Source organism: Thunnus maccoyii, chromosome 5 (assembly GCF_910596095.1).
Source record: "Thunnus maccoyii chromosome 5, fThuMac1.1, whole genome shotgun sequence".
NCBI classification, from domain to species: Eukaryota; Metazoa; Chordata; class Actinopteri; order Scombriformes; family Scombridae; genus Thunnus; species Thunnus maccoyii.
Genome location: NC_056537.1, coordinates 33201224 through 33216201, shown reverse-complemented (window position 1 = coordinate 33216201; position 14978 = coordinate 33201224). Strand labels below are relative to the sequence as shown.

The 14978-nt window shown below is 39.5% G+C and overlaps 1 protein-coding gene across 3 annotated transcripts in view; it reads right to left on the bottom strand.

Moving 5' to 3' along the window:
* The window catches only part of ripor1 (RHO family interacting cell polarization regulator 1), a 65495-nt gene that overhangs the window by 34101 nt on the left and 16416 nt on the right, over positions 1-14978 (bottom strand). The window contains exon 1 of one of the 3 annotated variants that reach the window (XM_042412353.1): positions 9346-9629. The exons of 1 other annotated variant lie outside the window; for it this stretch is intronic. In XM_042412353.1, the coding sequence (XP_042268287.1) occupies positions 9346-9364 (19 nt within the window). In that variant the 5' untranslated portion in view covers positions 9365-9629. Of the gene's footprint in view, positions 1-1652; positions 1712-9345; positions 9630-14978 lie in introns of those variants that run through there. One more of the 3 variants, XM_042412355.1, reaches the window with a different exon arrangement.

Below are 14978 nucleotides of genomic sequence, written 5' to 3'. Positions count from 1 at the left end.
GTGTGTGTGTGTGTGTGTGTGTGTGTGCGCGCTGAGGGACTCTGTGGTCAACCATTTGTTGACTTAACCTAGTTAAAGCACTCACACAGACAGAGGAGCTGAAGGGGAGCGAGATAAAGGAAGAAAACGCATTACAGAGAGAGAAGCTGAGCCTGCCAGAGGTGCAGAGAGGACAAACAGCAAGTGGAAAAGCTGGGTCAAACTGGGTCCATCACAATCGGGCACCTTCCTCTTTAATTTCCTGATAAATCATCATGTTATGTTGTCACAGCAGTGCACCATCTCACCATGAGAAAGCCTGTATGATAAGGGGAGCCTGTGGTTTCAGTCGGTTTCTGCTCAATAAGAAATCTCTATGAAACACTTAACTTATATTAATATGTTTGTACAGTTAGAGTCATTTATTTGAAGCAGCACACAGTGGCCAATAAAAGAACTACAGCTTCAGCCACTTCCACACTGACTGTGTCAGCACTTCTGAGCTACCAAAGTCACAAAAACATGCACTAAATTCAAACCACATACTTAGCAGGTCTGTGACGCTGATTTACTTGCTAATCTGGTTCTTGGCAATGTTTGGTTTAGTTTTGGCAGGACTTTCATGCACACGGATCTGTTGCTTCACCTAATGGGAGGAAACTATTGTACAAAAATACTAAATTAAACCGGGGGGAAAAAAAGGGAAAACAAAAGAGATTTGGATGATAGACAGATGAATGAAATCTGCACTATGGGTGTATGATTGATTCGATTTGCATTAAAAGTTGCACACCTTCTCTGAGTCCACACATGATAGACATCACATGAATACTGCAGGGATCAGGATGACATATTATAAAATACTATAATTATACTAATATAATACTTCAATTATAGTGGTATGTCTGATTAAAAACATGGTTCTAAATATTGCAATGTCCCTTTGTAAATATCTAACCCTAATAATGAGTGTAACAGTACATCTGTCCCAAACTGCTCAGCACATATTGTTTGGATTGGTGCAGCACTTTCTTTATTTTGATAAGGCCTGTGAACCATAGAATTACACTCTGGTTAGTTTCAATTGTGATTTAAGTCCATTATGTATTTGTAAATTGAAATTGTTATAAACCGTTTATGATTTTAATCACTTAATGGACAATCTGATTTTGTATATTTGAGCACCGTAACTTTACAGCAAGAGTTATGAGACACCATTTAATGTTGAGTTTTCAAAATAAATGACAAAATTGTCATCTTTCGTCTTCCATACTGTACTGAATCTTAACCCCAAAACAGAGGTACACATCGCACTGTGGACTTTACAGCCCTACGCCCAAATAAAACAAGCACCAACCTTGCCGGGGCTCCGTGTCTCTGTCAGAGTCCCAGTTCAGACAGGCTAGTGGTAGTCGGCACATTACTCCCTCTGTCACACCCCGCTGTCCCGTCTCCTACAGTGTGTACTGTAATCTCCAGCCTTATTATCAGACTGTCATGAGCTAATCAGTCAGCATCCCAGTTAGTTTAACGGTCCATCCGTTCACTCTTCACCCAGCTCATCCACAAGTTAAACCCGTCAAACTGAAAATGTCCGTCAGACAGGTCACCGATGAAGCGCTGTCAGTGGAGGTCAGTTATCAGATATGGTTGCAGTGTTTTGTGTTCCCTACCTGATCTAGACAGTGTTCCAGTCCTGCCCAATGATAACAACAGATTCCAGTCACACCATCTCTTCTGCTATTGATGCTCTCATAGAAACACTGGGACTGTGGCTCCGTGCCACACACTCAGCCCTCCATACGCCTCTGTGGTGAGCCAGCGTGTGACACCACGCCTATTGTCTGATTCTCTCTGGCCTCTCTCTCCCAGACCGTTCTGGAAAAATGCTGCCTGAGACCCAAACACACATAAAACACCCAAACATAGCATGCCATCAACTCCATCTCTCCTTTACACCATTTTTGTCTCATCGGCATGGTTGGGGAGGGGGCCTAAGGATGTTTATTTAGTCAGTCAGTCTATCTGCTGTGGATTTTCATTGTGTCCAGAGGAGAAACACTTACTTTTAAATCTTAACTTTCTAAGAAGTTTTTTCTCCCAAAAAGCCTTCAATGGAATGAATGGGCACCATCTTTGAATGCCGTATCCAGTTCTCCTCAAAGGGAAACTTAGGTATTTTTCAACCTGGATCCTTTTTCCTGTCTTTTCATGACTAATAGGGACAACTATTTTTGAAATTGGTCCAGTATTGAGTGAGCGCTGGCAGGCGCGAAATGGGCTGCAATGTAATCCGACAGGGCAACAGCGCCCCGTCAATGTACATCCACTAAAAGTGCTTGTTTTTGTCACTGACAGGCTCAGATTGTTAATATAAGTGTCTGACAATATTATGAAAAGGACCATACAGAGAAATAAAACCTTTTGCTTGATCCGGTCTGTTTGTTATTGTGTCTAAACAAGTCTCACTCAAGGAAAAGTCTCGCTCTGAAATCTCATGAGAGTTGAGAGGCTATCTGTCTGACAACGATTTAGCCTCTGGGTACAACATTTGAATGAAATTACAGAAAATGTGCTATATCGTGATATGTATTGTTATCTAGATATGAAATGACCTATATAAGGATATGAGATTTTGGTCATATCGCACAGCCCTAATTCATATGCAGATATCTGTATGACACATAAATGTTACCAAAGAGAACAATGAAGAACTTTACACTGCAGAGCTTCATGTCCTGCTGTCAGAAAACAGCAGACAAAGACCAATTTATAAATAGAGCTACAATAATTAGTCAATTAATCAATTAGTTGATCAACAGAAAATTAATCAGCAATTATTTTGATTATCGATGAATCATTTAAGTCATTTTTTTAACAACAATGCCAAATATTTGATGGTTTCAGGTTCTCAGAATTGAGAATTTGCTGCTTTTCATTGTCATCATAATCCAAAACAATTAATCGAAAAAATAATCCGAAGATTAATTGATATTGAAAATAATCATTAGTTGCATCCCTAACAGCAGTGTCAGTAATTGTAAGACTTAAAACATTCATCTTTTTAAGAAGGATCTGGTTTATTTGACCCTTGTCTCATATCAGTTTCTTCATATTGTGCCTGCTGCCTTTATGTACCTCTGTTAAGTAGAATAAGAAGAATAAAATTTGAGATTTCATTTTTCTTAGAAGAACAAATCAAAAAGACTCAGCCAGCACCATCTGATGCTCCAAGCCGTCATATTTCCCACACACCCAAGAGTCTCTGATGCAGTCCTGAAACTCCAGGAGCACATCTGCAGTATCTGTAGAATATATGTATTGGTGAATGTGACTCTTCACTCTTCTCTTAAATCCCTTTTATGTGCCACTTAAGGACAAATTTGTTCTTATGAGCGCTTCTTATACGAGGCCCATTGAGTGGGTGTGCATGTGTGTATATGCACCCCTGGGAAAACTGGGTGTGTGTATCACTGTCATGTAAGGAATGTCAAATCCAGACAGGCTGGCAGATCCAGGAAAACACACACACACACACAGTGGGAAAAAGGAAAAACACATTGTGTCAAGAAAAATAATCAAACAGTTGACTCCCTACAGTCTCAGCCATCAAGTGTGATCAAGCTGAACACACTGGATAGCAACAGCTGTAGGAGTGAGCCACCAAACAATGACATTTTTGTATTAATTATGTCAAATAAAGAGATCTTTTTACAGATATTTTAGGCACACTTTAAATAGACATAAAGACATATAGGGGTAGATAAGAGTTAAGACTCAATCCTGTCAATGGAACTTCTCTATAAAATCTGCTCTATACAAAACTACTGCACAAAGGAACGACAGGTGTGTATACCTTTACACACCAGATACTTGTATCTCAAATATTAATCTCAGACGGTTTGCTGTTACAGATCACATCTGGAATTTTGACACAGATAACAAAGAACCTGATACAGGAAACAGGTTTTTCAGATGTTTTTGGCACAGATTCCTCAAATTTGATCAAAGTTATGTGCTGAGGTAGGATACTGTTTTACTTGAACAGTAAACTTCATGATCAAAATGTCAGTAACAGTACATTTCAGATAAGAAACTTTAATTAAATATTACGAAATAAATAATAGGCGCATGGAAAAAAACAAAAACCCAAAAAACCCTCAAACCTCATTCAGGAGCTGCACATTGTCAAAATTAGGTCAAAACCTAGTATATGGAAGGAAATGCTAGAGGGTTTTTAATTTGAAACAATGGCTACAGGAAGTGGCAACACGTGTGACACGTAGCTGAGGCGACCAATGAACGACCATTTATCTGAACTTTGGCCACTTTCAGCGGACCAATGGTGTAACTTCATTTCTCAGTAAGTGACCCGGTCAACTGTAATAACAGAAGCACCAATTCCTCTGGAAATATCTGTCAGCTTCTGCACTTTCCTGCCGGGAAAACGCCTAAAATGAGAGATAGGAGGATTTAGGCTAATGGAACTAACTGACTCACAGGACTGAAAAATGTAACTCAGTTCCCTTGCTGGTTGTTCCGACACATTAAGAATCATTACTGCTTCTGCTGGCGGCTCGCTTTGTGCTTGCGCTTCTAGAATTTATATTTTAAAGGCTCATTATTATGGTTCTGTATTTCTCTGTACTTTAGCACAGTGTTATCAACGTTACTTAAAACATTCTTTCTCAGCCCTGGAACTCAAACCATTTTCTGATGCCCCAAAAAATCTATCTTTAAATAATTCAATTAATATCATAAACGTGTGATGACGAGTCGACTAACTTGAACTTACGTCTGTTAGTCAACTAGGAAAATCTCTGGTCTGGGGCAGCCCTAACAATTAATAACAAGTAACTACAAGTTTGTACCAAAGTGCTTGGTATACCTTCTCTACCTGCTAATCAACAGCCTGCCAGCTTTGCTACACCAGTAAAATCTGCACTCAGCTGTAACTCACATGTATTCATGGTGAAGTTAGTTGAAAAAACACTTTAGCTCAGGCAACTTTGGTTAATATGGTTTTTTAAGATTGTGCTGTAGTAAGGGTGCAAGGTCTAGCAGGATGTAATAATTAATAACAGTCTGTTGGAAAGTAAAACTACTCCTGTCTGGTCCAAAACATGCACTGTTTAGTCTGATCATTGAATCAGTCACCGTTTCCCATAATTCTTGGTACAAAGTACCAAAACAAGTGTATCAGTTATTAGCTCAGCATATAATGCTCCAATGTGTCTGGCAGCCATTCTTGGCATTATGTTCTTATTGTTCTGAAATTACACAAGGTCAAATTTAATTGATGAAAAGTTGTCTTAGAGTTTCTGATCCAGTCTTAAGGATGATAAGTCTGAGTAATTCAGGTCTCACAGTAGATGAGTCCGGTTAAAACAGCAATGAAGCGCAGACAAACTGAATGGCTCCTTGTAGGTATAAAATTAAAACAGGTTATGTACAGTTAAAAAAAGCTGTTAGGACTGCAACTATTATTTTCACCATCGATAAATCTGTTTCTGATCAATCTATTGGTCTATAAAACACCAGAAAATAATGAAAAATGCCCACCATAGTCTCAAGGTAATGTCTAAAAATGTCTTATTTTGTCCAACCACCGCTCCAAAAACCAAATATATTTAGTTTACATTAATATAAAAGACAGAAAAACAGCAAATCTACACATCGGAGAGGCTGAAAACAGCTAATTTTAGTCATTTTTCCTTTGACTCAAAAGATTGATTATCAAAATATTTGCTGATTAATTTTCTGTCCATCAATAAATCAACTGTTTCAGCTCTAAAACCAGGTCCCAACTGAAATCCCAATGCTAGACGTTGTTCACCATAACAATGCATACCATGTCTGAGTTGAAACGGGACACTTCTTTGTATTCTATATTGTTTTCTTCTCACAAAACTCATAATGGAGTCTCTGAGCTCTAACAGCAGTGATGATATCTGGCTCTTCATACTTCTTAACAAAAGAAAAAAAGAAAGTTTTGGTTTCACTCAATCTTGGTGAGGTGATGAGTGGACAGTGAGTTTGAGCAACTGGCAGTGTGTTTGAGGTCAGATCATAATGTTTAATCTTTGTGAAAAGATGACTTGTTTCTGTCATTCACCTTTATCTGCCGTGTTTTGTTCTCATGGGGGACCTCAGCGCTTGTGTGAATGACTGAGATCATTCACTAAATAAGATGGGGACTGAACACCCGTTCATTAAAACAGACATGGATTTCATTGGTCAAAAGCTCATTTCTGACAGTGAAATTTCGGAAGAATCATCACAACTCTTAAATTAATGCTTTTTTCCATTGTCTGTAATTACGTCTTTGATGTGCAGAAACACAAGGATTTGACTCTTGCACTGAAATAGTTAAAGTATCACAATTATGTTGGAAAAGGGTTAGGATGAACAAATGAGATAAATGGCTATTCCTGGTAAAACCTGGCCACTGACAACTGCATATTAAGTAAGGTAAACAATAAGCCAGTGCTTTGTATTCCTCTTGGGATCATTTATGCTTTATCTCATGTTAATGGTTTCCTCCCCTCACAACACCACTATTTCATTCACTGTTTGGCCCCAACATACTATTCATACATTTCTGTTTCATAACTCCAGGCCCTTCCCTCACTCCCTCATATTACTGTCTTTAGGAGAAGGAAACCCAGAAGGGAGTAACATCCTGGAGGGATCAGGGGGTCAGGAAGAAGTCTAGAGCAGTTTATGGCGATACTGAGTCACAGGAATACCCCCACAGATTTACCGTACGGCTATTCTAGCTCACTTCCAGGAAGGGCCGAATGTCTGGGGAATGATAGTTTTTGACTTAATACATAATCACATAATCTACTTCAGCTTATAACAAGAATAGCAAAAAAGGCCATAACAGTGAGGTTCATGTCTAGTTTTATTGTTAAAAGTTATGTTGCTACAATGGAATAATTTAACAAAAGCTGACACTGTGTTTACTTTGACGCTAAACTACCTCTAGCAAAAGTATACAAGTTCATTTTTATAGTGCATTGAAATGATCTCAAACCTATGGCTGCCTTGACAGTAGGAAAATACTCCAAAAAGGAATAGTTTATCATTTAAAGTGTGTATATTTCCTTTTCTTTTCTTTTCTTTTGAGAGTGAGATTAGAAGATACAGTATCAGCCTCATGTCTGTGTGCTCAGCACAGAGCTGGAGTCAGGTGATTAGCCTAGCTTAGCATAAAGACTGGAAGCACTCTCTGGATCCAGCCAAAGTTCAAATACACACCAGCCAACACTTCTCAAGCTCACTAATTAATCGTGTTTGGTTTCATCAGTACACAAAAGGAAATGTCAAAACAACAACTTGTGGTATTAGGAGAAATAATATACTGGAATTATTTCTTGATGAACAGCAGTCAAACCCAGCACCTACGTGCAGCAGCTCCGGCCATAGCACAAGTTGCCTGATACAGTCAGTGAGCAAAGGTTTTTGCTTTTGCTCTCTGACAAGTTTGGTATCATTGTGCCTGTACAACCTCACTATGATGACAATTATTCCAGGAAGCTGTAAACACTCACTGCATCCCGCTGTTGTTTGCCAAGAAATAGTTCCAGCATGTAACTCCCCATAAAACCCACAAACTGTTGTTTTTACAATTCTGTCTGTTTAGGATTGAACAGTTTCATGCATTAATAAATCAGAAGTAGCTACATTACACAAACTAGTTTGTAGAAATAAGTCATTACCGAATCTTAAAACCTACAAACTGCAGGTGGAATACTTTCTAACTGATAAAACAGCTGATATAAGAACCATTCAGTTGAGAATAAAAAGGTCATGAGGAATATGATACATCTGACCTTACGCTTGATCAACATGCTGCTGATCCACTCAAACTATGTATCAATGATAACCTCAGTTAACCAACATCATTACAGACTTTAACTAGATCTGCCTCAAGTGTTAAATAAACTATGAAGATTTAGTTAAGTATAACTAAGCATTAAGTGTCCAGACTAAATGACCAAATAAGGTTGTTAGGTTTCTGTATTCTTCATTACATACAGTAAATACCAACTCTGATATACACATACATCTCCATGTATGCAGATATAAACAAAAGTCATACCTACATTGACAAAGGATTGGCAGTTCAATTAAATATATCATTGGCTTCATATATTTGTTAGTTATATTACAGCTCCTGATGCTGCAGTGACTTCCTGTTTTCATAGACAGATGTTTCCTTGCAAATCATTTACACATTAATAAAGGTCTTAAGTTTTAATGGTGCAACCTGATTCAGTAAATCACTAGTTTCTAGTGAACTAGCTGGAGGTAACTTAGGACATTAGGGAAGAACTTTACACACAGGCTTTTATTACTAATTTCCCCTCTTCAAGTATATTTGATCATACTCAGTAGGAAGGCTGCTGAGTTTGTTGTTGTTGCTGTTTTGGGCACTTCACACTTCCTACTGTGTACTCGTCGTCATGGAAACTTCAGCTAAATATGTATTCCACAGCATTAATTCCATCAGGATCAACATTATTATGCCACACACACACACACACACACACACACACACACACACACACACACACACGATTTCTAACTGGCCTTTCTTAGTCGGTCTTGAACACATCATATGTGGAGTTTGGGTTCCAAAATGTGGGAATTTAGTAAAAAGAAACTGAAAACTGTGTAGCAAAATATATTCATCAACAAACTTTTTCCATAATGAAGACAAGATGCTGATAAGACATTATGAAACCAAAACTGTGATTAAATCGCTATATAATAGTGTTGTGGAAAAAAGAGTTGACCAAAAGTGAAAATGAAAACTAACAAAATCTCTATGTAGTTTTGTTAATTACTAAAGACAAGACTAAGTTACAGATGTTGAAACTACAATATTTAAGACAAAGGACTCAAGTAGAGAAGAGATAAAAGATTTAGAAAAGACATTAGACTCAGTTTTACAAATGTGGGTATTGTACAAACCAGATCCAAATCACACAGAACCCAACCCTAATTATACAAGATCTCAAGTGGCAGAATGTCATGGTCCTTAAAGACTGGAGACTCGATCCAAGGAATCTATTCATCAGTAGCAACACCCTACCTGATACCACTGACCAATTTCATGAAGTGATAATAAGAGTGAGGAAGACACTGAGACTGACTGGATGTCGCTGTGTTCAGAGAGCAACTGCCATTAAATCATATGGCTATAATAAACAAATGCTACTCCATACAAGCTGCTTGCAGTGACCTCTCTAGTCATTAACTCACAAGAAGTTACAAACCTGTTAACCAGCAACTGCAAGTTCATCCTGACAAACACAGAGTTAATGATTAGAGATGCTGCACCACACTGGTTCATACCTCCATATCCACTGTACATGATAGCTGTGGTGGTCGTCTCAGCAATGGATCCACCCAATTCCAGAAACCAGCGCTCGCTCCTCGCTCCAATTGGACTGGTACACTTTCTGATCGCTCACTTTCTCACTTCTGGAATCTGTTTTTCTTAATTAGTCTGTCAGTGGGGAATAACTGTATCTGTTTTCCTCCTAGTTTGCGTCTCTTCTCTATCCCGGCCTATTTCCCTTTTTCTCTTCCCCCATCTCCGCTGTCACAGTTGTTAATCCCTCGTCCACTCGCCTACTGATCCCCTTTCTCTCTCTCTCTCCCTCTCTCTCTCTTCACCACACTGATAAGAAGAGGAGTGGGGGGAGGGAGAAGGGAGGGAGGAAAAAGGAAAAAGCAAGGCGGTCCTCCCTCCTCTTCCCTGCTGACATCACCGGTTTTTCCTGCCCCTCCCCTCTCAGTTGAACATATTGTTTCTGACCACACACACACACACACACACACACACACACACACACACACACACACACACACACACACACACACACACACACACACACACACACACACACACACACACACCCCTAACTCTTCACCCAACATCCTCCCACTGTGGCATCAATATCCATGAATTCCATAAATTACTTATTTTAATAAGGCACCACTTAATTTTCAAGGGTCATTTGAGTGCCAAAGATGGCAAAATATCGCCCCTATTTGTGAATAAATGTGCACACAAAAAGCACGGCTCTTCATTGTTTTGAGGATTGAATGACTCACATTATTTATGAGAGAGAACCTCGGGGACTTGGAAAAGCCTTTACACTAGGGGTCCTATTTAAAGCACAGTGACAATATCCATCTGGACGCAAGCAGACTCCGTCAGGGTTCGTATGCAGGGGATTCAAAACAGGGTTGTCCGGCAAGAAAGGTGAGGCTGGATATATTTTTGTTACAATGCAACGCAACGTCATCTAACTGTGTTGGACAAATCTGTGAAAGCACACATTCCTTGTGGATTACATTGAGCACTTTTCCACTGCAGGAACTTGACAAAATGTATCCATTGTCAAGGGTTCTACATTTGTCTCAATGGCTCCTCACCCACTTTGGAGTGAAGTTCCTTGAACTAAATTTGGGTGCCGGTCAGGAGACACTGAACGCAGCTTAGCAGTGGTGTGAGTCGTGATGGTCAAGATATGTTGGGGGCTTTTTTTTGTTTGGAATTACTGTATTCTGGGATGGGGTGGGAATTTCTGTGCCACTGACAAAGAGAGGATCAACCAAATATCCAGGAGAGCTAGGAGGCTGGCTGGAACCACAACAGACAGGACAGTGGACCCTGTATTATGACCGCCTGTCTAAGATGTTCTGTAGGATCATGGAGGATGAAGGACATCCATTGCATGTGAACAGTGTGGAGTGCCTTATTGGATGAACCAAGATATGTAGGCCAGTAGTGTTTGTGGAGAGGAGGACATTCAGGAGGAGCAGTTAAAAAACAAAAGGTGGAACAGCCTATGGCAGAAATGAGGATAGTGCAGGGAAAATCAAATAATGAAACAAGGTGGTGCCTCCATGACTTAGAGGTTAAGATTGGCCATGAACCACAATGTCCCCAAGGGATCTTTGTCAAACCTCTCTCCTTCATTCTCTGTCATCTCTCTACTGGTGCTATCTACTAAAGCCATAAAATGCCAAAATACTAGTACAAGATTGTTGAAACATAACAGGTCCTCCAAATTAAACGACCAGATAAGTGGTTTGACCATGTGACTCCAGAATGACACATTCTAATCTGGTGCCCCTATTGGCAGTAATCAGCAGGACATCATTTATCTGTGCTTTCTAAAGCTGCTACACATCACTGTTAAAAAAAATTATGTTTTATCATGTGACAACACTGTGGTTAAATGGTAAATGGACTGCTCTTATATAGTGCCTTTCTAGTCTTCCGACCACTCAAAGCGCTTTACACTACATGCCAACATTCACACATGTATTCATACACTGATGGCAGAGGGCTACCATGCAAAGTGCCAACCTGCTCATCAGGAGGAGAGGCTATGTATGAAGATGGATGTCATGATGGTCCCCAAAAGTGAAGCCAAAACATCTCAATCGCCCCCTGGTGGCTGGCTGTAGAATAGATCATAAATCCCGCCCCCTCCATGTTGGTGGATGGGACATGAGCAAAACTAAAAAAATCAAAGTAGACATCAAATACATTTTTCCCAAAGATGGCTTCTGTCATTTTAAGGTAGTTCTTGTCAAACTGATGTTTGTCCAAGTGCTCATTTTTCTGATAAGTTTGTTTTCAATTAGTTATTTGACAATATAAAAAGGGGGTGTGACGTCATGATTGACAGCTGTGATAGCCGCTCTCAAACCTCGTGTGGCAGGATGGCTGAGTGGGCGTGTCCTGTGGGCCGTTATCCTGCTACCTGATTCTACAGCACAGAATGTGGCTCCAAATGATGTCACACAAGCAAGATGGCAGCTCCCAGAAAAGAGATATTTTGGCTTCACTTTTGCATAGCGGTAGGAAGTGGAGACGCGTCAGTCAATGGGATATACCATCCACCCAACCCACCACGTCCACATGAGGAAATTTGTCAACTTATATATACACACACATTATCTGTACAGCATCACTGTTACCAGCCTTGATTACTATGGCCACTAAATGGCATCTGTCACTCAAACGAAACTATATGTTGTTTTTGGGCGACTGACATTAAGACCTATTGTGTTGTTTTTCCTTGGAGGACAGGCTCAAAAATAAATGATCATAGCGCATGTAGCAGAACGAACTGTACAAGACCAGGTCAAAACCTAGTATATGGCTGGACCGTGTATGAAATACTAGAGGGTTTTTAACTTGAAACAACGGATATAGGGAGTGGCGACACATCGTGACCAAGCCCCCAGGAAGTGCACCAGGCTTTGACGGAAACCAATTTGGCACAGGTCCTTTCTCAATTCCAAGAACAACAAGTTTGGACTTGAGTACTTGCTAGTTTGGACTTGGCAAGTACAAACTTCCAAGGACGGGAGGATGCAGTATGGTCATTCTGCCTAAATGTTAAAGAAAATCTATAAACACTGTTGTCTGTCTACCAACCTCTTACTTCACTCGCCTACCCAACAGCATACAGAAATGACAGTCTGTCACACTCTTTCCTTTTTTATGATATGTAAGTGAAATGTCCCAGTTTGTAATATACAGTAGAAACACAAGGCAGAACCTGGTACTAAAGCATTACAAGGTTATTAAAGGTTCAGGCTATGAGAAGCCCCAAGTTTCCCAAAAAGTGAAATTTCCAGAAAACTAAACAACCTACACACAGTACATATCACAGCTGGAGTGAACATCATTTTCTAACATGGTTTCCTATTGGCAGTATTTTCTTCTAAGTGGATGGGATCTTGGTCCAATTCCAGGAGCTTAACATTATTCCATTACTATAGACAAAAACACATCCATGGTGTATGGAACAGCTCAGTATCTTTCAAGAGCGGGACAGCAGCTGCTTTTTAACAAACATGTCCAAGGGTTATCTTTTCATCTCACAAATAAGAACAACACACATTCTCCCTATCTCATACCAACATACACCCACACACGACACAAGGATGTAATTAGGTTTTATTTGACACAAAACAACAGAGAGAAAACTTTTAAAGATTGAGACATTGAGGCTGTGATTCATCACTGACAGCTTCAAAGTTGCTAAAAGCTCATGTGATATCTGTGCAAGTGTTGAGAATCAAGTTGAGCATTTCATACTAAACACTTAAGTTCTGTGCTTGTGTCAGAGTAAGACATCAATCCCAAAAATAAAGTCAAAGCTACACAGGAAGGAACAAAACAATGTTCAGGAGTGGCCGAGTTAGAATAAATCCAAAACAGAATTTGCAGCAGGTTTTGAAAACACAGTCTCAATGAAACTTGACAGAATGTGAGCAGTTTTGTAGAGAAGAATGAGGTAAAACTGCAGTGTCCTGATTTGACTAAATCTATACTATATTTTGATATAGAACATCTACTGCAAGCTTAGCTTAAGCATCAGTGTGAGTGCTTTAAGGGACTATGAAATATGTACTTGAGCTTCCTCGAAATGTGCTACTTCCTGGAAACTGGTGACCTCATCCTGCGCTAATGAGCTTCCCCACCTGTCCATCTGTGTGGGGTTCCAAGTTAATCACAAAGCATTTCAGTTCAAAAGGTAATTAGTTCATTTTCACCATCAGAACCTAATGCTGCTGCTACTACTATTTCACATCAAAAGCTTTTCATTGGCGACACACATGAAGGTTTTTATTATCAGGCATCTTTTCGGGGGCTTATATGTGGACAGTGATGTTTCTTTGAAAAAGGTTGGTGACCACTATAATAATATATATATATATACACACACACACACACACACACACACACACACACACACACATACATATTACAATCCCACCTTTATTTACTGTACCTACTGAATCAAACATACAAACAAATACTTAAAAAATCCATTAATGTCTCATATTCCACCCCAACATATAGGAAATACTCAACATTAAAGTAGCTATAATCAATATTTTTATAATAACAATATGTGAAATTACAGTGTGTAATGTTAAAAGGTGAGCTTTATAGTGAGTTTCAGCACATGGATTCACACTAAAAAAAAACTCTAAAAAGCAACTCTACACTACCTGCTCAGCACCAAATGGGAAACAGTCACAGTTAACTGTAGACTAGCTGGTGAACATAGTGGAGCATTATCATCATTAGCAGCTAAAGAACCAGATATTTCCCTCAGGAATTGATAGAGAGCAAAAGCAGAGCTAAAAGAGAGTGAATATTGGACTTACATTCACCAGGTGGACAGAAACACGACTCCAAATAAATGATAATGTTGCTCCTTAACTGCAGGATGTGGAAATAAGCAACTGTTTGCAAACAAGTTCAACATATCAACTTTAAAGGTGATGATATGTCAGTGTTGTATTCATTGCTTGTTTCTGCTGAAAACTAGTGGACAAAACGTCAGTTAATGCAGGTTTAAGGATGTAAAGAAATCAGTTCATGGGACCTTCAACACCTTCAGACACACACACACACACACACACATGTTGTTTTAAATTAAACTTTCCTCCACTCACTCAGTCAACATAAACCGTTTTTCTGCTTAGTCATCTGTACACACACTCCCCCAGACACACACACCGCTGAAATGAAGCCACATTCTTTCCATTCCCATCATATCTCTAATACCCTGACTGACCAGGTATGCTTGTTTTCCCTTCAACTTTCTCTACATTGTCCTCCACCATTCATTTTGTTGCTCTTTCACTTTTTCTACTCCTGGATCCTAAAGGGGACATATGCCTTTTGTGATTTTCTGTTATTTTTATACTGCTATGATGTCAGATGTTATAAATGGTCAAAGTTCCAAAACTTCAGGCGAACGTATGTAAAAAATGTTCCCTGAAAGTCAAAAGTCAGGGCTTCAGCCACCTCTGAACGCTTCGTTTGCAAAGTTACCTCTACTTCTTCCTCGTGATGACGTCAGATTGTTCGCACATGCCCACAAACAGGCGGTTGTTGCTGAGGTTGTTCCGTGGGTTGTTTGCGTTGTCCACTTGCATGT